This window comes from Lepidochelys kempii, chromosome 7, assembly GCF_965140285.1.
Source record: "Lepidochelys kempii isolate rLepKem1 chromosome 7, rLepKem1.hap1, whole genome shotgun sequence".
Taxonomy (NCBI): domain Eukaryota; kingdom Metazoa; phylum Chordata; order Testudines; family Cheloniidae; genus Lepidochelys; species Lepidochelys kempii.
This window is the reverse complement of record NC_136386.1, coordinates 39,092,562-39,118,769: the sequence shown is the minus strand read 5'-3', so window position 1 is coordinate 39,118,769 and position 26,208 is coordinate 39,092,562. Positions and strand designations below refer to the sequence as shown.

The following is a 26,208-nucleotide window of genomic DNA, read 5'->3' as shown; positions in this document are numbered from 1 at the left end:
TTATGGTCCACACTACTGAAAAATAAGAGGAATTTGATGAACGATTACGTCCTTTCATATTGACCTGCAAGTCTTCAGATGAAAATGAATGAGAAACTTAATGAGTTTTTGTATAATCCTCTTTCTTGATCCAGACTTTTCAGCAGTCCACACTGTGCTTTGGCAGTCACATCTGAATTTCTCTTAGCTATTTAAATATTACACGCAAAAGACTACATTAAAAGACCATAATTAAGGTTGCAAATTCAAGTACTCAAAAGTTAAGAAATGGCAGAATTAAGGTTGCCTGTGCAACTGTAATTTGGCCACTTGTTCATATGCATTATCACATAGTCTTTAATTGTAATATCATACTATTTTTCCACGGGACCCCTCCCTCATTCAGTGCACAGAATGAACTGTGCTCACTTAATGAGCAGCTATTCAAAAAATTTTCACCTTGTCATTCAGTATGTGGCCCTATGCCTTATTTACCATACACTCTTCAAACTGCTTTGGAGATGGAATTATTATACACTATCCAGATTCTGCAACAAATGAAGCAAGGGACCTACAGACAGCAGCTTTCTTTACTATACAATCCTGATTTATCCCCAGAGCAGGTCCATCTCGTGCAGTGAATAAGTCCTCCCAGTTTCAATATCCCTCCCTGGATTCCTCTCCTAATCTCAGTGTCTGCCAGACTACCTATCTCTGCATCTTTGCTCTGACATTGCCAATTCTATCCCCACACTCGAGCTCTTAATCAGATCTGTCTTCCTTCTCTCTGCCTCAGTGCTTCTCCCCCCTACTTCCTAATCCAGTCTCATTCCCCCACACCCCCAAAATCTACTGCTCCTAGTCTGTCTCATTGCTAGCCAGTCCCAGGTCCACCCTTCCTAGTCCCATATTCTTTGTCCACCCCCGCCAGCCTCCAGTCCCTGTACCCAGGACTCCTTCTCCCAATCTGCTCCCTCGCTGCAGATCTGGTTGTTGTCCCCTCGGCATTCAAATCAGGTAGTGTCATCTTCCTTGGCTCAACAGGGGGTCATTGGGAGGACAAGTGAGATAAGCTCCTTCCTCTTAGTGCAGGTGTCTGGGCCTGGCCTGGCCTGTAGAAGCCCAGAGCTGCAGTTACTAGGAAGTCCTGCTCAGCCTGATGCTCCGTCTTTGGGGAATTTAGTTGCAAAAACTGAGAAGTCTATTGAGCATATACAAACTGTGATTTTTCAAAGTCTGATAAACTTGGCCAAATTTGGGTGGATTTTCACAGGCATTGTAAAAGGTGCATCTGTGACACAAAGGGCACCCCTTGCCAAATTTCAGCATACTTGCTCCGAGCTTTCTAAATGCTAGAGCTTTCAAAAAAGGTCACCAGAAGTTTTTAATATGGACAAAACAAAGTATTTTTCCCTAGCCTCATTCTTGAAAAGAGATGAGCCGTTTTGGCTGAAATTTTTCAAAAACATTCAGCTTGAGGTAAACACCTGACATTAAAAATTTCAGTTCAAATTGTTAAAGTTTGGAAAAGCTATAAGCAAGTGAAAACAGAGTCTTATGGTGGGATGTGTGAGGCAGCCTTAAAAATAGGTGGTGCTTCCAAGCCCTCCTATACTACTGGTGTTTGAATATGGGCTATTCCGTCTTATCAGAGGTCCTGTGTGCTTGATGTTGAAATGAAGTTGTAATCCTGGATTGCTTGCTGTTGAACTGGCTGTGTTGTCACAGATTCAGCACTGTGATGTCACTACACAGGATTGAGGAGGAAGATAAACAATTATATATAATAAGGAAGAAAAACCCTTGTTAGAAATGCACACATTTTTGAAAATCATCACATTCCTAGGACAATCTTTAAAATCATTACAGACTATTATTATTATTATTAATTGTATTACTATAGTGCCTGGAAGCCCTAGTCATAGACCAGGGTTATTTTATTTATTTTTTATTTAAATTAAATATAGGTTTATTTTATAAGATGAATGTATTTAAAATAAATGTGAAATTATTACAACATATGTCAAGGGCTAAACTTACTATTATCTATTTAAATAATTTAAATAAAATAACACAAATTTTAAGCAGGTTTCAGAGTAGCAGCCGGGTTAGTCTGTATTCGCAAAAAGAAAAGGAGTACTTGTGGCATCTTAGAGACTAACAAATTTATTTAAGCATAAGCTTTCATGAGCTACAGCTCACTTCATCAGATGCATTCAGTGGAAAATACAGTGCGGAGATTTATGTACATGTTTGCTGCTTAAGTTTTCAAGAAGGATTAGACCATTGAACTGGTAGAAGTCACTGGTGAAGCATCTGGAACCAGAGTTTGTTCAAGTGCTAAACCAGCTTCTGACAGCAGTTGCCTCTTCTGCTTGTGCAGAGAGAATATTTTCTTCACTTCATTTTATTCAACTAGTTCAGTTCAATCATTCAAAGTTAAGAATAAGTTAAGAATTGAAAAAGCAGGCAAGCTTGTTTTCCTCTCCAAATCTATGAATAAAAACTAGGTGTGAGAGGGTGAGATCTACTAGTTCTAAAATCTTGAAGGTCCTATTAACCAGAAACAATCAGTTCAATTCACTAACTACAGATAATACTTCCTTTGTTTAATAAATCAATTTTAAATGCAAAACATGTTTTGATAATTACTTTTCTTCTATATCCAGGATATTTAAGGTAGTTCTATTTAACTGATAAAAACCATTTTAAATGTTTTTTGTGCTTTTTAATCTAATTCAATTTCTATCCGAACAGAACTTGGCACAAATAATGAATAACAAAATTAATCATCATCTAGTAAATAAGAAATGTATCATTTAACATTTTCTAACATAAAAATGTAAAAAATAGGAATCTGAATAAATGTAAATTAAGCTACATAATTGCTTAAATAAGGTATGCACCTAGTTAACATAACGAAGCATGAAATTTAGTGTAAAGGCTATATTTTGTTGTAAATCAACATTTTTTTTTATTACCAACCAATGATGATCCTCTTTTCTTAAGGAAAATAACTACAATGTACAAATGCAAAACATGATTAAAATCAATTTAAATCAAGCTGTCCTGTTTGTTTGTTTAAATCATGATTAAAATTGATGAGTCAGATCACTTTGATTTAAATCATGTCACCCTGATACAAATACAGAATGTTTTAACACTGGCCATCTTTTCCTGAGGGCTCAAATCCCACTAAATAACTGACATTATGTTTACAATAATATACTGCAGATCCGTTAATTGATTTTAGAACTACCTATCTAGAGTTGGTAACATTACAGTACTTGGCTTGGCTTCACAGTATGCCTTTCAACATGCTAATTGTGCAATTAACTTTACAGCCTGCTATGTCTCATCCATATTTTTAGTGAAACCTGCTGGTCTAGTTGTTGATCCTATAATCAGTCCTATTACAGGCATAATGGTTGTTTTCCCATATCCACGTAGATATTTATTTTTGATATTCGGTTCCATGCTCAAGTAAATCCCTGTTATGTGCTTTGAGGAGAGAATAGAATTGTGTGTATCCTGAGTGTTGGGTTCCTTTTCTGACTCTAAAGGAATGAGGGCCTTAAATAGGTAATTACTGGTATTGCTCATCAGAACTTCTCTTTTTTGGATGACAGATTGCTTTGTGTTGCATTTCTATTTTCACATAGGAGTGTTTAATGAGTTACATTTCAAATCACAATGAAATGAAAATACTGAATAGTATTTCAAATGAAATGAAAGACTGATCCTGCAAATAATTACTGTTCCTTAGGGTACGTCTACACTACCCGCCAGATTGGCAGGCAGCGATCGATCCAGCAGGGATTCGATTTTATTGCATCTAGTCTAGACATGATAAATCAACCCCTGAGTGCTCTTCTGTCGACTCCTGTACTCCACCGCCATGAGAGGTGCAGGCGGAGTCGACGGGGGAGCAGCAGCAGTTGACTCACCGTGGTGAAGGCACCATGGTAAGTCGATCTAAGTACATCGACTTCAGCTACGTTATTCATGTAGCTGAAGTTGCATAATTTAGATCGATCCCCCCATGTAGACCAGGGCTAAGTAGTATTGCTTGAATCTACTGTTAAAAAAACAAAACAAAAAAAAAAACCCCCAAAACAAAAAAACCACAAATGGCATATTGGAAAACAAAAAAAAACACCCCAAAACAAAAAAACCACAAATGGCATATTGGAAAACACAATGTGAGTTGGAGCCAGAAATGATGTTGTTTAACTACAGTGCCTGATTTCAGTCTTAGTCACACCAGTGAGATCTGCCGTAATCCCGCTGACTTTGGTAGATCAAAATCTGGCCCTATTATTATAAATGTTACATTAGTTTATAAATGCTCCAATTCTCCCCACTTCCTTAAGTGAAGGGCCGTCTGTCTGTTCTGGAGATAGTGATATGAGGAGTGCCGCCTCTATGGTATGTTTCCTTAAGGAAGTTGGCAGGACTCTACTAGAATTTTGTGTCTGCTCCACAAAAGGACCCGTGGGGAATCAGGAACAATTTAATGCAAATTGACTTTCACTGCTTTTTTTTTTTTTTTTAAATATGGAAGTCCATCTGAGAGAAGTTCCAGGGTCAGCAGCAACTGAGTTTGGTGCAGCTCCTGTAGGAGCTACAGTGGCCAGAGACCACTGAAAGTTTCGGTCACTAGGTAGCAGCATGCAGGCAAGGAGCCTTGTCATGTATGCTTGTGCCTCTGGGAAATGCAAGCAGTGAAGAAAGGACTAACCCATCTCCTGACGGAAGAATTACCAGGAAATTCCAGCATTGAATTACCAGGATTGAAACTTCTGGAATTTTCCACTCCTAGGCAGGCAGGAAGAACCTATGGGAGGCAGCATTTAGCACGCTGTTAATGATAATCACCTTGTTATGGAGTTTATATCACTTCTAAATCCAGTTCAATTGTTTCAACAAGTGAGAAACTAATTTTGCCATGGGTTTGTGAAAGAATCCTGCCAAAGTTCTCGTAAAGTAAATAAACAATAAATTGAAAACCTGTATACAAATGTATGGCTACTGATACTATCTGGGATGTGAAGCTGGCTGCTGTATTTGTAAACAGGCATACACATAAATTATGCCTTTTCAAACATTTTCTTAAATATAACATCTATGCTTGTGTTTGATATAAACAGAAGACTCAGGCTCTCAAAAAATACTTTAAAACAATTGGGTCATACAAGAGCCCTTTCCAAGTTGGAGATAAGTATTTGTCTTAACTAGGGGTCAGCCAATGAAATTAATAGACAGCAGGTTTAAAACAAACAAAAGGAAATACTTCTTCACTCAAGGCACAGTCAACCTGTGGAACTTGTTGCGAGGGATGTTGTGAAGGCCAGAACTATAACTGAGTTCAAAAAGGAATTAGATAAGTTCATAGAGGATAGGACCATCACTGGCTATTAGCCAAGGTGGTCAGGGATGCAACCCCTAAACATCTGACTGCCAGATGCTGGGAGTGGATTATTAGATGGATCACTTGATAATTGCCCTGTTTTGTTTGTTCCCTTTGAAGGATCTGGCATTGGCCACTGTCAGAAGACAGGATACTAGACTAAATGGGCCATTGGTTTGACCCAGTATTTATGTTCTGAATGTCTCATGGGGGGGGGGGGGAGAGGTATTTTTTTTACACTTTTTCCCCTTTTGTCTTTGGAACACAAATACACACAACTTCTTCTATAGAGAAGCTTGTTTATTGTTTACCCTTTCAGAAAACTCAATCCCCATCAAGTCTGAGCACAGCATTTCTGTAGGGCTCAAACTCAGCAATTCAACTCGCTTCATTAAACCTGGTGTCCATGTTGATGATGGGATCATTTTTGTATGTGTTCATCTAACTCCAGATAGTATTTCTGAAAATATATGAAGAAATTTGACATTCTTTAACAGTTTAACTGTGGTTTGTATTTTATTGTAAGTAATAAAATTCTATTTATAATTATCAAAACATATAAGCTGTTTTTTCTTCGGCTACATGTGCTCTTCTTTATTTTTTTTATAGCTGGTCATCAATGCTGCGTTGGGATTTGACACCTTTGTTGTGATGAGACATGGACTAAAGAAACCAAAGCAGCAGGAGTCTGGTGATTCATGTTCCAACAATGCCTCCAGCTCTGCTGATCTCCTGGGATCATCGCTCTTTTCAAACATCCCTGGCTATAAACTTGGCTGTTACTTCTGCAATGATGTTGTAGCACCGGGGGATGTGAGTAGAGATTTGTGCAAATAGTTATCATGGACCCATTGCATGTTGTTTGTTTTTATTGCATTAAAAATTATCCCTTTATGAAACCTCATTTGTCCCTGTAATTGATGTTTGTTTATAGCAAATCCCTTTTACTGATATTCAGAGAAATACTGCCACCCTGTATTCATTGAATGATGGGTATTAAAAAATGTCTTGTGTAATGGGGTAGCTAAGTACTTTCAAGTAAGTGTGTGTGTGTATATATGTGTATATGTGTGTATATGTATATATATGTATATATATATATATATAATAATTGCTTTTCTTTTTAGTCCACCAGGGATCGGACATTGGATCAGCAGTGCACAGTCAGTCGACCAGGATTAGCAATGATAGCTGGAGCCCTTGCAGTAGAGCTAATGGCTTCAGTTTTACAGCATCCAGAAGGGTGAGTCATATTTGAGGGGAAAGGGTGGTGTTTATAGGACAAAAGGTATTTTGGGGAAGGAACAGTTCTCTCTGGTATTTTTTTATTACACATTAAGTAGACTTAGAGAAGTCCTGTAAGTTCTGAATATTAATAAACATATACAGGTATATCATGCAATGCAGACTTCATTATTACAATAATACAGTTAGGTTTTTGGTTAGAAAAATTTGCTAATTTCTTGTTTGAAGAGAGGACATTTGACTTGCCTATTGCTTTTGTGCATTTGTTATCTTTAAAAGAAGTTTTGAAAACACAACATTTGCAGTAGGAAAAAAATGGTTGCTAATAATCTTAGTGTTCCAGCTGCATATTTCTTTGTAATGAGGACCTACCATAACTATTTGCTATGAAGCCCATCAGGGGTTTCATTGTAAGCCAAAAAAATTGTGATCTTTTTAGCTTAACCCAAAAGTTATTGGGCTCAAAGCAGAAATCACTGGGTGAAATTCTTTGGCCTGTGTTATGCAGGAAGTCCGGCTAGCTAATCATAATAGTCACATCTGACCTTAAAATCTATGAAAAGAAAAATAAATAAAGGAAGTTATGATTTAGGTCTGAGTAAGTGATATGTCTCTGAGGCCTTGATGCTGGAAAGGGATCCTTGCAGGCCTGTGGTGAGTCTGATAGGGACCTTCCAAGTGGGTTCCCTTGCAAGATCAAGGTTCTAAAGCGTAAGCTGGTTATGGAAGGAAATGTCTTAGAGCTGGAAAGGAAATGATGTTTTTTCCCCCATGAAAAATATTAACACAAATGAATTTTTCTCTCCTGGTCAACAGTTTTCTGCAATTTTTTAGGTTTTCAGGTTTAAAACTGGAATGTTTTGGTTTTTAACAAAAATGTTTTGTGAATATGTATGTCATTTTCTGTCAGACATTTCAGAAGATGATTTTCCACCAGCCTTAGGCTTAGTCTTTTGTTCTAATTTTCTTTCTTTGATTTTTGCCAGTGGTTATGCTGTTGCTAGCAGCAGTGATGACAGAATGAGTGAACCACCTACCTCTCTTGGGCTTGTGCCTCATCAGGTCAGTGAGCTAGGAATAAATAAGCTTCTTGATACATGTAGGTGTGGGGACTTATTTTGTGTCTTGATAAAAGCATGACATAAATGTGCAAAATGAGGTATCCTAACTGAATAAGGAGATATATGGCCCAAAGCATTCTGGCTGCTTTGTGCTGTTTGGATCTGTGTGGAGGAGTCTTGTGTCTTTGACCCAACAATCCCTAGCTGCCAGGACTGCCTTCAGGGAAAGGAGGGATGGCCCTGGGTAGCCAGCATAAAGTAAAGCAGTCTTGAGACTGCTTTGCTTTACACAAAGAACCAGCAGCCAGCTAGCTTCAGTATTGATGGAGAAGGAAGCTAAAAAGATGCCTCAAAGTCACCTCTACTCACCCCTCTGACCTCCACTGTTCCTGAGATAAAACATAGCTCAGCTGCGGCCCAGAATCAGGCATATAATATTTCACTTACCATCATGTTCTTCAGAATATTTGAGTATATGTGGAGTAACCACCTTCAATTGTTTTCTACTTAACACAAACTCCATTATTATAAATTCCTCAGTAGTGTCCTGTAGGCTCTATTGCATATAGAGAAATCATCTCGATCTTCACTTACTGCATTTTAGGGCTTGGGACCCATAGTCCAATCCTTTGTAAAGCTTGATACCACTCTACCAAACTGGCCATTAGTCTACCAAGCTGGCCTACAACCCCTCTTGACTGTGATGCAGTGCTGGGGACTTAAAGCACAGCATTTCCAACGTGACAGCCTAGTTTCCTCTTTTGTCCAAAATCCTGTTTGTTCAACTGTTCCCAGTGTCCTTCTGAGAATTTTGGCTAATTGAGGTTGTGTGGTATCCTGAATGACATTAATAAAGGGTTAGATCATGTATTTCAGTGGCATTTGGGGGTCTTTGTAAATTGTAAAATCAGACTGGACTTTAGTTTAATGTCCCAGAAAGAGAAGGTAAAATGATTGGTGATTGGTTTGTTTAACATCCAAATAATTAAAGGGAATGATCTTTACTAAAAGTACATATTCAGTTCAGTTTATATATTTTAAGTGATAAAAATATCCATACTTCCTGTTTGATAGTTGTGGAGTTTTAGGAGATGAATTGAAACAACTCACTTTCTCCAGGGATGTTTTTGTATCTGTCTCCTAGCACAGCATGCATATTATCTGAACTGAGTGCAAATAAAGATTTCTACATTTATCCAGAGGGGATTGTTTTCATTTTGAGATGATAAGGAGAAATAAAAGCCAAAGCAAAACCTCATTCTCTTTATGATCAAGGCATTCGTTTCCAACATGAAAACATATATACTCACAAATATTTGCTTTCTTAGTTAAAAAGTCCTGCCTTTTATTCAGAAAGATTTCTCTTTGTAATATTGTGGATATATCTCCTTCTAAGAGAAACGGGATAATATGGTGAAAACAGTATTTAGTTGAAGATGGGAGGAGAGGGAATGTGTTTAACAGTGACCACCATTTTTGAAGGTTAAATCTTCAATAAATAGTAATAGATTTGCTCTGACTTCATTGTGTATGAGTTTTAACCTTACACTTGTGACTATATGTATCAAAATATCAATCTTATGCTGGTGTACTCTGTAAAACAAAATTACATTTCCACCTTCTCTTAATACCGAATCAGTATTAATATGAAAATAATTTCCTGTTCACTGCCTTCCATGTTTGGATGCAAAGAAGATTGAAATTTTTCTTGTTTGTCACTAATGCTGTATTCTGCATGAAACCTGCTGTTCCTGCGGGTATTCTCCAGCCATTCATGTAGGTCAAAAATAATATTTTCTGTAAATAAAAATTGTGTATATATATCCTGTAAGTAGCCCATAGTTTGTGTTGCAAACCTTGCATGTATTCATTTGCCTCTTTGTCCTTTACTGAACTGTATTCTTAAGATATGCTCTTCATAAAATATTAGACTTGAGACTGAGTAAAACCTTAATTTAGTTATTGTTCTTGTGTGAGACATGGTTTTGCTTCTACATTTTATGTTAAATTTGTCTTTTCCATCCAGATACTGTTAAGCAAAAGTTTCTTCATTGGGTGTCAAATGTCAAAATAAAGGACTCTAGGTTTTCTAAGTACTATGGCAACTAATCCTATTGTGTATTTCTTATCTCTTTGAGCAATGCAACTGTCCAGCCATTCACTCATTTCATTGGATACTTTTTTCTGATTTTTAGTGTCTAAAGAATTACTTTATTGGCCACTCCTTTGTTTTATCTTCTTTAAGCCCAGTGAATATGCAACCGTATGTGGGGAAAGTATGGTAGCAGTATTTGTGTAGTTACTTGCTAGCGTTATTGCAAATTTTAGGATTTTTGTCTCCCTTCCAAAGGAGGAAATGCATTAAGTCAAGCTACTGTTTTTGTGTCTAGTAAAACTATTTTTTACAAAGTGGTCAGAAATCCTGTTTATTACAAGAGACATTTGCACATATAATAGTTAGCTGTGTTGCAATGTCTTCATGCAAGGTCAGCATTTTCTTTCTCACCCTGTCTCCCTGTGTTTGGACAAAGAGTTCCCTGTTGGTTAAGGAGATGTAATCCTATCATTTTGCCCCCTTTGCCCATACCATATTCCTTTAGTATAAAAGGAAGGAACTGCCTTAGTTTCCCAGTCTAATTTCTCATTAGGAACATTTTAGTTGGTATTTCTTATAACATTGCTGCATCTCTTTTTTTTTTTCTTCCCTAGTTATACTTTTTCCTGTGGCTTTTAAGGACATCTTGGCTTCATTTTTCAAATAATTTTCTCTAATTTTGGGTGCTTCAGTCCCAAATTCTGATTGTTACTTGCATCAAATAGAAACTTACTTCATGAATAGTCTCAATTCTGATGGCAATAGAACTGCTCATAGCGTAAGGCATTATTATTCTTAGAGTAGTGTCACACACACCTTTGATCGGAGATTTTCACTAGCGGTGTCCGTTCAGCCCGCACATGCACTGCTGATATTCTCATGACCCTCACCAAGGCTATATCAGACTGCACAGGTGAAGTGTCCTCAGTTCCTTTTCAGCCATCTCTGCCTGAGACAGGTCTTAGCATGTCTGCATTGTGCGTGCTTTGGCTATTTGCTGGCTGCAGTCTAGCTTGGTATATTTTATTTTTTCGTTAGTAGTAGTTAGTTACTGGTTATTTGGAAGATTATTTTATTTCCTCCCAGTAGATCCTCCCTGAGAGTGGCATGCCTAGTTCAGCAGGTTTAAATACTGCATTATGGGTAGAGAGGGTAGCCCAGTCAGTAACGGACATGCTAAGTGCATTCACTGCCAAGGGGAGTCTCTTATCCCACAGAAATGTAATTTCTGTTTAGTCTTCAAATCCAGGGCATAGAGGAGCCAAGCTGTGACTGTTAATGATGGACTACTGCCTTTGCTCCACTTCAGAGTCAGACCACAAGAACCACAACCTCACTTAGTGCTGCAACTCGACTTGGTAGCACAACTCTGCTTGGTACTGCAAGACTTTAGGTACCCGAAGAATCCATTGTGATTGCTGAGCCAGAGTCTCCATTGCTTCTAAGTACGGATGGTCTCCTGGTATGAAGAACCGTTTGGTCTCCAGACCATTATACATCTTCAGTAATGTCTAACTCATCTCCCTTTTCATTATCATCAACCTCTGTTCAGGCCTCTCCTGCATACCCATACAGGAACCCCCTTTCTTGAAGAGACAGGGAGAATCATAGAAGATTAGGGTTGGAAGAGACCTCAGGAGGTCATCTAGTCCAACCTCCTGTTCAAAGTAGGACCAACACCCACTAAATCATCCCAACCAGGGCTTTGTCAAGCCAGGCCTTAAAGATCTCTAAGGATGGGGATTCCACCACCTCCCTAGGTAACCCATTCCAGTGCTTCACCACCCTCCTAGTAAAATAGTTTTTCCTAATATCCAACCTAGACCTCCCCCACTGCAACTTGAGACCATTACTCCTTGTTCTGTCATCTGCCACCACTGAGGACAGCCAAGCTCCATCCTCTTTGGAAACCCCCTTCAGGTAGTTGAAGGCTGCTGTCAAATCCCTCCTCACTCTTCTCTTCTTCAGACTAAACAAGCTCAGTTCCCTCAGCCTCTCCTCATAAATCATGTGCCCCACCCCCCTGATGATTTTCATTGCCCTCCGCTGGACTCTCTTCAATTTGTCCACATCTCTTCCATAGTGGGGGGACCAAAACTGGATGCAATATTCCAGATGTGGTCTCACCAGTGTCAAATAGAGGTAAATAATCAATTCCCTCAATCTGCTGGCAGTGCTCTACTAATGCAGCCCAATATACCGTTAGCCTTCCTGGCAACAAGGGGACACTGCTGACTCATATCCAGCTTCTCATCCACTGTAATCCCCAGGTCCTTTTCTGCAGAACTGCTGCTTAGCAAGTAGGTCTCCAGCCTGTAGCGGTGCATGGGATTCTTTCATCATAAGTGCAGGACTCTGCACTTGTCCTTGTTGAACCTCTCAGATTTCTTTTGGCCCAATTCTCCAATTTGTCTAGGTCACTCTGGACCTTGTCCCTACCCTCCAGCATATCTACCTCTCCCCCCAGCTTAGTGTCATCCGCGAACTTGCTGAAGGTGAAATCTATCCCATTATCCAGATCATTAATAAAGATGTTGAACAAAACCGACCCCTGGGACACTCTGCTTGATGCCAGCTGCCAACTATACATCAAGCCGTTGATCACTACCCATTGAGCCCAACAATCTAGCCAACTTTCTAGCCACTTTATAGTCCATTCATCCAATCCATACTTGCTGGCAAGAATACTGTGGGAGACTGTATCAAAATCTTTGCTACAATCAAGATATATCACGTCCACGCTTTTCCCATATCCACGGAGCCAGTTATCTCATCATAGAAGGGAATCAGGTTGATCAGGCATGACTTGCCCTTGGTGAATCCATGTTGACTGTTCCTGATCACTTTCCTCTCCTCCAAGTGCTTTAAAATGGTTTCCTTGAGGACCTGCTCCATGACTTTTCCAGGGACTGAGGTGAGGCTGTAATTCCCCAGGTTCTCCTCCTTCCCTTTTCTAAAGATGGGCACTATAATTGCCTTGTTCCAATCGTCTGGGACCTCCCCCCGATCGCCACGAGTTTTCAAAGATAATGGCCAGTGGCTCTGCAATCACACCAACCAATTCCCTCAGCACCCTCGGACGCATTAGATCTGGACCCATGGACTTGTGCATGTCCAGCTTTTCTAAATAGTCCTTAACCTGTTCTTTCACCGCTGAGGGCTGCTCGCCTCCTCCCCATACTGCGTTGCCCAGGACAGGAGTGTGGGACCTCACGTCCAGGGACCTCATCGCTTTTGGTGAGAACAATGTTGGATGTCACCCCCTCCCCCATATGGTCCTCCATGCTCATATTGGGATCCCTGGGCAGCTAATTGGCAGCAGTTCTCCAACCCTCTCCCATCAAGAAGGTAGGAATCAAGATTCCACTTCCCAGCACACCACTCAACAGGAGGAAATGTTCAAGGATCAGGAGGCTAGGGCAAACAAAGGAGCTACCCCTCAGACTACCATCTTGTCCCCTCATCACTTGATGAGGCGGTGATGCCTCCACCTCCATCAAGGGCTGATGATTTTTGGCAGTGTCAAGACCTCATTAAACATGTGCAGACTCCCTGCAGATACCTATTGAGGAGGTGAAAGAATCTCAACACAAGCTATTGGATGTTCTTCACTCTGCAATGCCATCCATAGTTGCCCTTCCTATCAGGCTGTGCTGGAACCTGTGCAATGCTTTTGGCACACACTGTCCACAGTAACACCTATGTGTAAGAGAGCCAGTAACAAGTAGTATGTTCTCACCAATGCATCTGAGTTCCTCTTTTCCCACCCTCCACCCAACTCTCCAGTAGTTGATTCAGTGAATGAATAGAGCAACACTGGTGTCAGTCCATCCTATATGACAGAGACCAGAAGCACCTGGACCTTCTGGGGACAAAAACTTATTCATCTGCAACCCTACATTTCCACATAACAAATTATCAGGTGCTGATGGCCAAATACAACTTTACAAATTATGCAAAAATTTGGTTCTTTAATTCAAAACCTCACTCCAGACCAAAAGGAACCATTTCAGGCTGCTATAGCTGAGGGATGGTTACTGGCCAGACCATCTCTCCAGGTGGCTTTGGATGCAGCAGTAATGGTAATGCATGGGGGCATCCTGGCTCCAGTTGTCTGATTTCCCCAGAGACATCTGGAATACGATAGAGGATTTCCCATTTGATGGACTGAAGTTGTTTGCAGAGAATACTGACGAATTGTTGCATACTGTTAAAGATTCCAGGGCCACTACACTCCTGTGAACAAACAGTAGATTACAAACAGCCCAAAGATCCCACCTGGTGCAATGGTCTGGGTTTCAGAGACCAATAGTACCTCCTAGAAAGACACACAGGTTCTGGAGAAATTCTCTAATCCACCTGACACAAGTTTGCAGCATGCTTCATCTTTTTGAAGCACCAGTTTTGACAGGATGGTTAAGGGTTTGAGCCCTCTCATCTCTTCAGTTTGTCAGCTGCAATTGTTTGCCTCCTCCTCCTCCCACTGGAGACTGACTTTTCCATTCCTGACAAACATGGGAGCATACCACCTCAGGTCAAATGTGTGCTGGAAATATCACTGGGCTACATCATCCATTTTACCTCCCTCCCTCATTTGCCTGCCCTGTCCCTCTTCAGAGACCCCTCTCATAAGTTCTTACTAAGACAGGAAATAAACACCCTTCTTTGTATTGGAGTAATAGAGCTGGTTCCCGTTCAGCACAAAGGAAAGGACTTCTACTCAAGGTACTTCCTTATGCCAAAGAAAAACAGAGGGTGAAGACCAATCTTAGGTCTAAGACTCTTAAACAAATTTTTGAGGTCTCAAAAGTTCAGGATGGTGACTGACAGCTATTATTCTGTCTCTAAATTCAGGGGATTGGTTTTCAGCCCTTGACCCTCAAGACACATACTTCCACATAAAATACAACCATTCCACAGAAGATTCCTTTGTTTTGTCATAGGCTGGGATCACTTTCAGTACTGGGTACTCTCATCTGGACTTTCCTTGGCTCAATTGTGTTTTCAAAAGTTCTGTTGGTAGTGGCTGCCTACTTGCATCATCAGGCAGTCATGGTATTCCTGTACCTTGTTGATAGACTGTTCAAGGATTGGTTGTGCCAAGAGGTGTTGATTGCCATGTGGACAGCACGTTTTCTGTTCTTGGACTTGGGCCTTCAGTTGAATGGGGGGAAATTGACACTGACTCCCATGTAGAACATACAATTTATAGGGGCATCCCTGGATTCCTTGGCATCCAAGGTCTTCCTTCCCATGGACAGGTTCATGACACTATCAGACCTTGTCATAACTATGAAGGAAGCCCTCAGACTTCATCAGAAACAGTCTTTGACTTCTAGGTCACATGGCAGTTTGCACTTTTATGACAGAAAATGTGAGATTGTCTCCATTGTTTCCAGGGATGGCTCAGGTCAGTGTACTCACCAAAAAGAGGCAACTGCACAAACAGGCATCAGTGCCTCAGCATGTGAGATACTCCCTAGGCTGGTGGAAGGTTCATCGCAGTGTAAGTTCAGGAGTTCCCTTCCTTCAAGTGGTGGTAACCGTAACGATAGATGCATCTCTTTTAGAATGGGTGGGAGCACACCTTGATGCGCTCAAGGTACAGTGCAGATGGGCACCCCAAGAAATCAACATCCATTTCAATCGGTTGAAGCTCAGAGTGATCAGAAATGCCTGCTTTCATTTTCTGCCTCTCATACAAAATGCTATCTATTCTGTTCAAGAGGGAGTGGGGCATTTAGGTCACAATTCCTTGGGGAATGCCTTCCTTGGATGAAGAAACTGTTTTACATGTTTTCTCCGAAGCCTTTGATCCTCGGAATGAACAAAATCAGACAGGACAAGTCCAGAGTTATCCTAATAGCACCAATGTGGTTGAAGCAGGCATGGTTTTTTTCAGTTTCACCTAGCTCTTTGTCCAGCGGTAAGTCTTCCAGTCACTCCTCAGCTCCTCTCCGAGGACACCAGTCGACTGCTGCATCCCAATCTGAGAATTTTTCACCTTAAGGCTTGGCTCCTTGATGGTTCATAGGATTAGTCAGCCTGTTCTATAGAGGTACAACATATATTACTAAATAGTAGGAAAAATTCTACCAGAAATATTGACCTTCAAAAGTGGAGAAGATTTAGTCACTGATGCAAACTGCAGGGAGTTGTTTCCAAATCTGCCTCACTTCCGGTTATTCTGGAATATATGCTGCAACTAATGAAAATGGGACTGTCAGTTCTCTTAAGGTTCATTAAAAATTTTGCATACCACAGTTGAGGGGTTCTTGCTGTTAGCTCACACTACAACTCTAAGGTTTGTGAAAATCTTTTTTCACAGGTGAAAGTCCACTCTCCAGTTTGGGACCTTAATTTAGTTCTTAAAAAAATCTCATGAAACCTTCCTTTGAACCAATGGCAACCTTCTCCTCACTGATTTATCTGTGAAGACAGCCTTCTTAATGGCTATTACATCAGCCGAAGAGTCAGAGAAATTGGGGCCTTAATGGCAGGCCCCTCTTATACAATATTCTACAAGGACAAGGTTTCCTTACAGCCACACCCCAAGTTCCTTCCTAAGGTGTCTTCTGAGTTTCATCTGATTCAGATAATTTACCTACCAGTTTTCTTTCCAAAACCACATAATTCCAATCTGGAGACTGCTTTCCATACTCTAGATGTCAGGAGGGTGTTTAGCCTTCTATCTATGTAGGACTAAATCATTTCAGAAATCTCTTAGACTGTTAGTTGCATTTGCAGATCTAAAGGTTCTGTGGTTCCTACCCAAAGACTATCAAAATGAATTTCTGAATGTATTATTGCTTGTTACGGTGGTGCGAGCATTCCACCCCCCTCTGGTGTGTTCGCTCACTCTACAAAGTCGCAGTTTACATCTGTAGCTCTACTTGAGAATGTTCCAGTATCTGAGATCTGCAGAGCTGTTAAATGGTCATTGGTACATAGGTCTCCAGACACTATATTCTAGTCAGCACCTCTAGATCTGATTTTGGCAGTTTGCAATGCAGTTCTGGACTTGATTCCAAAGTTCCCTCCTGTTTATGTGGGATACTGCTCAGGAGCCATCTGAAGTGGAGCACTCAGAATCATTACTTGAATAAGAAAGAGGTTACTCACCCTGTGCAGTCACTGTAGTTGTTTGAAATGTGTGTCCCTATGGGTGCTCCATTACCCGCCTCCTTTCCCTCTGCTTCAGAGTTTCCTTCTGAGACTCTGTGGTGGAGAGGGAGCAGAGGGTGGTTCATTTGTGCTGCTTGATATATCCTCAGTGCAGGGCACAAGGATATCAACAGTGCATGCGTGGGCTGAACAGACATTGCAAATGACAAGCTCCAACCAGAGGTGCATGAGTCATGTGCACACACCTGAAATGGAGCACCCATAGGGAGACACATTTTGAAAAATTACATTTAGTGAGCAGAGTGAGTAACTTCTCTTTCAGTTTGACTAAGAGGATTGGAGTGTAGTCCTCAGTTTTTGGGTGCCCAATTTGAGACTTCTGTGACCTGATTTTCAATTATGCTCAGTTCCACACCATTCATGTGTAAAGTCTGGCTGCTTGCATAAATCAAAGCTGACAATGTAATAAAAATTAGGCTTAATACAAGAAAAGAATATTTGATATGGTATCTATTTTTAATAGAAAATAAAAGTAGCAAGTTAATGTAGTTACTTGCCTATATATAAATTCAGATATTGTATGTCAGTGCCACCAAGTGGTTAATTGAAATAATAAGCAACGCAGTGCAGAACTGAGATTGAAATATTCTCCTTAAAACTGAAAATACTGATAGGACCACCTTCTGCCTTCAGAGGAAATCCATCAACGTACATCTGAAGGCAGAATATGGCCACAGACTGCATGAGTACCCTGAGTTTGGAGACTCTCTATCATAAGAGGGTGAGTTCAGGATAATCTCCGCATAAGATCTGAATTTATTTGTAGTATTCTTATTTGTTTGTTCAAAACACAGAAGAGGAGGTAGTCCCTGCTACAAGGGCCATGTGATCTAAGTGGATAGACAAATAAACCCAGAGCATGGTCCTGTTGTATAGGTTATTATGGGTTTTAAATATAGTTTTATGATCAGTGCATGACACGTTTCTTTCTTAGTTAACTTAGGTTTGATCCTTGGAAGAAGGGGTTTGAAAGAAGAGAGGGTGATTGCTTTGTGCATGAGGCCATAGGTGAGAGAGAGGTGCAGAAATAAGGAATACCATGGAAAAAATAGGAGAAGGAAACAAAATGGGCGATAAGAGAGAGGATTCGGGAGAAAATATCATTCCTTCCTGATCTGCATTTGTAAGCCTGTGTCAGATCATTAAAGTAACAACTTGAAAATTGTCCAGGGTCCTGCGGTTAAATTTGTTTGTTTTATTGTAATATCAAAAAAGGAAAAGTCAATAAAACTTTTAAGTGTTTATAATAATTTTGGCAGGAGGACACCAGAGTTAATCCCTGCCCACCACTCACAATGTACCATTGTAGTAATTCTCAGATAAGAGTGTAGTCTAAAAGAACATGACAGACCATAAATAACAAGGACCCAAACGGACACAGTACAGGCTCAGTGTAAGGGCTGGTCCACACTGAAAAGTTACATCAGCATAGTTACGTCTCTCAGGAACGTGAAAAATCCTCATCCTTGAGAGATGTAGTTAAGCCAACGTACCCCTTGGTGTAGACAGCAAGAGGTCAGTGAAGAATTTCTCTGTCAACCTAGCTGCTGCCTGTGGGGGAGGTGGGATTACCTACAGCAACAGGAGAACCTCTCTCATCGCTGTACTAAGTGTCTTCACTGAAGTGCTACAGCAGCACAGCTGTATCACTGCAGTTGTACCACTGTAGCTTTTAAATGTAGACATAGCATTCAGTGTCTATTTGGGCTCTTGCTTTTGCAATGGAGCTGTCAATTTATACCAGCAGAGGGACTGTCCCGTTGAGTCTTCGTGCAGGTTTATACTAAAAAGGTAAGTTCACCCAGCTCTGTCGCTCAGGGTTGTGAAAAATCCACACCCCTGAGCGAGGTAGTTAAGCCAATCTATCCCCCAGTGTAGACAGGGTTAGGTTGACAGAAGAATTGTTCTATCAGTCTAGCTATCTCCCTCTAAGGGAGGAGGATGAACTACAGCAGCGGGAGAACCCCTCCCATCGCTGTAGTGAGTGGCTACACTGAAGTGGTACAGCGGCACAGCTGCAGCAGTGGTTTAAGAATAGGCATAGCCATACTCTTACCCCAGGATTGTTGACATAGCAGATTGTGACTGCTCTTCTTATTTTAGAGTAGGGATTTACTCTAGTAGGTGTCATTGCTCCCGCTTATTCTTGTACATTCTTTTGTGTGCTGGTTGCTTGCTGCTGTGACCGCTAATAGCTCTATTTAAGCTATGCTTCATTTGCAATAGGTATTTTGAAAAGCATTTAGGCTCTTCTCCTGGGTTGGCGTGCCTTTTTTTTTTTTTTTTTTTTTTTTTGTAGTTAGTTCCCAGGAGATGCTGAGAACAAACTGAAATCAGGAGCCTCTGAGGACAAATTCAACTGTCATAGGTTATGTATGTTGCCTGATATCTGGCTTGCTCTGATGTCATTTTCCTACAGCTGTATAAAGTTCACTGTTTAAAAAGTATCAGATGTAGCCATTATGTAATTTAATGTGCAGTTATGGCTTTGAAATTATGATTCAGTGCTTAGTAGACAGGTTAACCTCTGCCAGTCTCTTGTTAAAGTGAAGTGTCTAGACTAAGCAAGTCTGATGAAATTGATACCATAAATGAATTGCTCTGCAGTCATTTGGGGCCAGCTGCTGTCAGTATGAAATACAATATTTTTATGTTGAACTTATCTTTTTTTTGTCTGAAAGGTTTTTATTTTTGTTTGAACTGTATTCTATCTGTATTGGTTTTTAATGTAGCTCCCCAAAATCCAGTAACTGGTGTGAATGTGGGACCAGATTTTGACTCCCGCAAACCTGCTCACTTCTGTTAGATTGTTTCTGTAGTTTGGATAATATATTTTGTCCATCTGTTACTGTTACTTTTCACCAAAATAATAGAGCATGGATCCTCTTGATAAAGAATGTTCTTGGGTTCAGAGCTTTTTGCACAAAAGTCGTATGAGTACAAGCCGTCCAATTTGCCAGTTCAGACCTTTCTATATGTTACTTAAAAATGTGGCCTTCCTTCAGTTGCAACGTATGTTTGATGTAAAGGTGATTTGAGCAATGAGAGGCACTTTTTTGATAAACTATTGATTGTGAGTAATTATATTGTCACATATGGCTAACTTAATTGTATTGTTACAGTAGTTACCAAAGTACATGGCAAAATCAATGTAGTTTACACTGGAACGATGCTGTTACTTACTGTTCTCTGTTAGTATTAATCTATTACTACTGACCTGAGTGTACTCTGTGGCAGTGTTATGGGTTTCCCAGCATAACAGAATTACAAAATGGCCAACATAATAATGGTGAAAAGCAGTAATAATGTCAGTACCTCCCAAGCATTTTGGAAGCATCTATAGGAGGACTAACCATCAGAGACACGAAGGTGGTAGTGGGGTAAGGTAATAATAATAATGTATAAATATTAATGCAATGTAGAACCTGCTAAATAATTAGAATGATCTTGATATAAACAACTGATTTCCAATTCTGTATGAAGCAGAACATCCAGTGAGAGACAAGGTGAGTGAGGTAGTATCTTTTATTGGACATGTTGTGACATTAGACTTAATTTTGTGGCCCCTGCCACATAATTTATGTGGCACTGACTCCCTCTATGCCTTTCTCTCACCTCTCTAGTCAGGTTCAAACAGCAGCATCTCCTTTGTGTTTTGATTTATATTTTGCTAATGAACAGTTTAGTCTATGCTGTCCTAAATTTTCACTGTTCAGCAGGTTGCTGATTTTTATATTGATAGTGAATAGCAGAAGGTCTTGGGGGAAACTGGAGGCTTTGACAACCTGGTAGTGGAAATAAAGAAAGTGTGGAAGCTGTTTTTTGTTTTCTTTTCCCCATGAGAGAGACTGAGGCTTTTGGCATTGGAGAAGGGATGGGTCTCCTCTTTCCCTCCCCCTTTGGGACAGGACCAGATTTGACTTAAATTTGGGAATATGAGGGCTTGAATTTCCTGATCCCCATGCTGGTCACCTTTGAGAGCAACTAGCTGCCCCTCTGCATCCATCAATGACAAATAGGCATGTTTCTGCTAAAATGCTCAATAGTGAAATGGTTAATTACATTTAAATTGTCGTCATATTTCAGAAATAATACCCACTGAGATGAATAGGATAGTTCACATCTCAGAGAGCTATTGTTTCAGACTATCTGCAGACAGGTTAACATTTCCGTTTACGTCATTATTGTATAATCAGATCTCATGCGGAAGGTTATCTTTTTAAAACATAATGGGTGAAATTCTGGCTTCACTGAGTGTTGTCAGTATCTACAATGGGGCTCAGATTTCATCCAATGTCTAGAGATGAGACATTTTTCACAAATGAGAAAGTAGACTCTGAAGCATAGTTGTGGCAATTTAAATATAATGGAATTATGTAAACATTTATGCAGCCTCACAAGCATTGTTTTGTGTGTGTGTATAGAGGGGGAAGAATATGTTGCACAATGGTCAGCTATAATAAAAAATGTTATAAGAACTTCTTTAAAACATTGAATTAGTTATTATTTTATTGTATTTTATTGTATTAGTTGTATAGCAGTGGCACCCAGTCACAGACCAGGACCCCATTGTATTAGGCGCTTTACACACGCACAATAAAGAGATTGTAAGCTCTCTGGAGCAGAGACCATCTAAATGCTTAATCCACTTTAGTTCAAAAACGTATTCCTGGTCTGAGCCTCTCCTGGAAACTTCATCTGGGAAAGCAAACTAAGAAGATAATAGAAAAAAATTAGTTCTGTATAAAAAATTCCAGTGTTCAAGCAGTTGATTACTTTAACAATTAGTCAAGTACAACATGACGTTAAGAATGAACTGCATTTACCAAAAAAGAGAAGAAAAAATGGGGAGAGAGGAAAAACACTTGTGTTAATTATTTGTACTGTAATAGTGCTAAGGTTCCTCAACCAGCATCCAGGTCATTCTGTTGGGTTTTTTGCAAACATATTGGAAGACCCAGTCCCTGACCCAAAGTCTGTACAGAGTGTATATCTTATCAGAACCAATTCTCTGGAAATTGTGTGTGTATTAGTTTTCTTTATACTTTTCTAATATGTCAAATAGGTCAGCAGCTGCCATTTGGTACGGGAATGCACAATATTTACATTTTCAGATTGAAGTCTTTATAAAGAGAGAGAAGGTAGGGAAATGCACAGGAAAAGAAAGTTATGACATGGCTGGCTGTTTTCTCAACATTAACTAAAAAGTTCAAACTGCAGGTGGTGCTGTGCCTCCGTTCATATTTAAATATTATCGCATTTGTATTGTCCTACCATTACATGTGTCTGTAGAAAAATCAACCAATTCATATATTGTACCAGTACAGATTTAATAGAACAGACTATTGAGGTCATTAAATTAGCACCCCTCTGATTTTGCAGAGGTATAGGATGATCATTCCCTTGCTGAACATGTCTAACTCAGCTAGAATTTTGGAAATACGCATGCTATAATTACATGATATGAATGTACATTTTATTTCTTTCCAGATTCGTGGTTTTTTATCAAGATTTGATAATGTCCTTCCTGTCAGCCTTGCATTTGACAAGTGCACAGCCTGCTCTCCCAAAGTAAGTCTGAGTTGCTTGTATTTTATTTCTGAATATGCAATGTTTTACAATCAGGTCATGTGGCATCTAAGGTTGGTTCACTCAAAGACGCTTCTTTTTCTTGTTTCTTTAGGATCTGGGATCTAACACAATACTTATTCCTATGTCCTGGGTACAGATTAAACCATTTTAGTCTGACTCCCCTCTCCCTACACTATTTTCTGGTTTTCCTTGGGTTGCGTAGAGATGTCAAGTCTGTCACCTACTGTCTCTCTACATCAGAGTTGCATGCTGACATCTAAAAAAATAAATACATTATGGGCAAAGTTAGGAAGCCAGTATAATGGGGCTTTTCCCTTTATCTTCAGTGAAAAGACACCAGGAACAACATGCTGCTGTACTGTTAATCCAGAGACACTATGACATAGTTTAAAGTGTACAGTTGAAGAATCTTTCTTTTTTAATTATTTGAGAAATGATTTCTGAAGTCTGCTTCTGCCTCTTTTTAACACACTTGCACTGGGTGCCTGTTGCAATTAGGTAAAGTGTGAATAGCTGATCTTTCTTGATAAAAACTTGTATGTAGGGATAAAGTAAAAATTACCTTTATAACTGTGTAGTATTAAAGAGGTGCTTAGTTTTCATGATAGTGCTGACATCCTGACTTGACTAATGGATTACAGGAGTTGCTGGGATTCTGAAGTGAATCTTACCAGAAAACTGGTACATACCACTCATGTGTCTGTGTGAGGCCTCTTCCTTGCTGGATTGTTTTCCTGTATTGTATCCTTGAAAACTGTCTTTGGCAACATTTCTGGGACTGTGTAGTGTAAGTCCTAGTGGTCTTGACTGGGATATCTCAATATGAAGAGTCAGTGGTTTAAGTCAAAATTTGGCACACATGGAAATTCTGTTAATTCAGTCAAGTTTTGTGTACCCAGAGACTCACTGCAGGAATTTCTTTCCATTCTCTACACTAAACTCATCCTTCATATTTAAAAATACAGATCTTGAGGGGCTGAGGATTCTTTTTTTTTTTTTTTTGAAGATTTAAAGTTCTGTCTTGCAGAAACTTCTGTTGATACAGTATACCGCTCACTCCTGTGGTATAGCTTATATGTTAGTCCAGGCCCTCAAGGACTTTTATGTGCATATTCTCTTCAAAAACTCCAGTGCTAAATTTACAAACTCTTAGTTCTGTTGGGAGCACATCTCTACTCTCTTGAGTGGCTAAGCAATATAGTGGTCATTAAAAAAAGTCATTTTCTCTTTATTTCCACTAGTATGTTTTTGCAGAGGTACTCTATGGGGGGTCATCCTATGTGTTTTTTTTTTATAAAAGAAAGATAATCAGTCTATCCTGTTTGTTTTGAAAGTACGGAATCTGATATTTCATACTAAATTTGTCTGTCCACCTAAGTAGCCTTTTCACCTCCTGTTCATCTACCCTATGACTAGAGATACTGACCACGTACAGCTTTGATGTACACATACTTGTGTACACACACACACACAGAGACACACACACACACCGCCACCATTAAATTAAATGCAGGTATCCGTTTTTGTTAGCAAATGATTTCCTCTTGGTGGTCATTTTAAAAGAGCCCTGTTTTACATAAACAATCCTGATGATTTAATAAAAACTGACTTGGATTTTAGCAGCTGTGCTATTCCCATAGAGATCACTTTTCATGTGGTTTGAGTATTAAATTACTTTTGTGCTGAAAAGGTTGCTTCATTGGTACATGTATTTCCTTACAGTAGAAACACAGCATTTGTTTATTTGGCTAACTCCCTTTATTAGCATAGGAGTATGTCACCCCCTATTATCTTGGATATCTGATACTAATACTTCGAAATGACAAATCCAATTATATTTTCATGGTTTTTTGTATGTGAATTTTTCTTAATGCATAAACTTAGCATAATTTCATCATGGCTCAGATCAGAGATGCCATTGATTTTATGTTCACTCTCCTGTGCTGTAAATGCTTTTGTAAAAGCTGTTTTTTGGCATTATTGCACCGATTTTAACATTATTAATTTTTATTCTTCTGTCCCCAGTCCCATTCTTGCATTATCATTTTACACCACCTTTGAATAAAAAGAAAAAAATTAAACAGCCACAGTGTTAAATTTTAACAGGTACAGCTGGTAGATGCTGAAGAGGCAGCTAAACTGCCTTAACATTTGGAGTTTAGATTTCATTTCACTTCACTTTGACCTAGAAGAGCCCCAGACATTCAAGCATCAAGTTATCCCTTATCTGTCCCAAATAGGCTGCATGCCAAGGAGGCTTTCATTTCTCTGAGGCAGTTGTTCAGGAATATTGGGATGATCACAGCAGGAAACCACTGGGTTTTTTTTGTTTTTCTGGGGGGAGGGCTGCTTTTTCTCTCCTATGATCTCCTCCAACCTTTATTAGTGCTGCACATGCTGGAATGGCAAGCTGACTACTGCAAAATTAGTGACCCTGCACTTTCAGTTTGATAGTGGGTACAAAAGAGCAGTGTAGGGGTACACTCTCTGTAGTATCTAAAAGTCTCACCACCACTGGCCTGCGGCAGAAAAGTCCCAAGTTCTTCAATACAGAATAAATCAGTTTATGATAACAAGTGTGTTTTTCGTGGGATAAAAGGTTACAGTTTATTAAATGTTGTGGAGATAAAGCTGTCTGTTTATTCCTCAGTTGAAATAGGGAGGAAAATCAGGCCACCTGCTCCTGGGGAGTGTTCAGATACTATGGTGAAGAGCACTATTACAAGTGCTTAAGTAGGTAGATGGAACAAGCAAGCAGTAATGCTTGTGTGTATCTTTGGATGTGCTAGTAGTTCCATTGACTTCAATGGCATTATTGTGCCCCGTGTGGAGCACCTTATTAGCTGATTGCTCGAGGAGACTAATGAAGAAGCATTTATTCTATAAAGCTATTACATTTCCTTTTTAATTATAACATCAGTGTTTACAGTACTGTTCGGTCTTCATTATTTTTTATATTTCATAGCAAATAAATAGGGCCCTACCAAATTCACGGTCCATTTTGGTCAATTTCACGATCATAGGATTTTTTAAATTGTAAATTTCATTATTTCAGCTATTTAAATATGAAATTTCATGGTGTTGTAATTATAGGGGTTCTGACCCAAAAAGGAGTTGTGGTGGGGTCACAAGGTTATTATAGGGGGGTTACAATACTGCTACCCTTACTTTTGCACTGCTGCTGGCAGCAGTGCTGTATTCAGAGCTGGGCAGCTGGAGAGTGGCAACTGCTGGCCGGGAGCCCAGCTCTGAAGGCAGAGATGCCGCCAGCAGCAGTGCAAATGTAAGGATGGCATGGTATTGCCACCCTTACTCCTGTGCTGCTGATGGTGGGGCACTGCCTTCAGAGCTGGGCACCTGGCCAACAGCCGCCACCCTCCGGCCACCCAGCTCCAAAGTCAGCCCAATACTGTGACCCCCCACTAAAATAACCTTGTGACCCCCTTGCAACTCGCTTTTGGGTCAGGACCTGCAATTTGAGAAATGTTGGTCTCTCCCCGTGAAATCTGTATAGTATAGGGTAGAAGCACTCAAAAGACCAGATTTCACAGGGGAGACCAGATTTCATGGTCTGTGACGTGTTTTTCATGGTTATGAATTTGGTAGGGCACTACAAATAAGCTATCTGAAACATAAACTTA

At 39.8% G+C, this 26,208-nt stretch overlaps 1 protein-coding gene across 8 annotated transcripts in view; it reads left to right on the top strand.

Moving 5' to 3' along the window:
- Positions 1-26,208, top strand: part of ATG7 (autophagy related 7) — a 271,180-nt gene that overhangs the window by 51,139 nt on the left and 193,833 nt on the right. For all 8 annotated transcript variants that reach the window (XM_073352299.1, XM_073352298.1, XM_073352300.2 and 5 more), the window contains exons 14-17: positions 5,999-6,202; positions 6,517-6,632; positions 7,621-7,696; positions 22,466-22,546. In XM_073352299.1, coding sequence (XP_073208400.1) covers positions 5,999-6,202; positions 6,517-6,632; positions 7,621-7,696; positions 22,466-22,546 — 477 coding nt within the window. The remainder of the gene's footprint in view (positions 1-5,998; positions 6,203-6,516; positions 6,633-7,620; positions 7,697-22,465; positions 22,547-26,208) is intronic.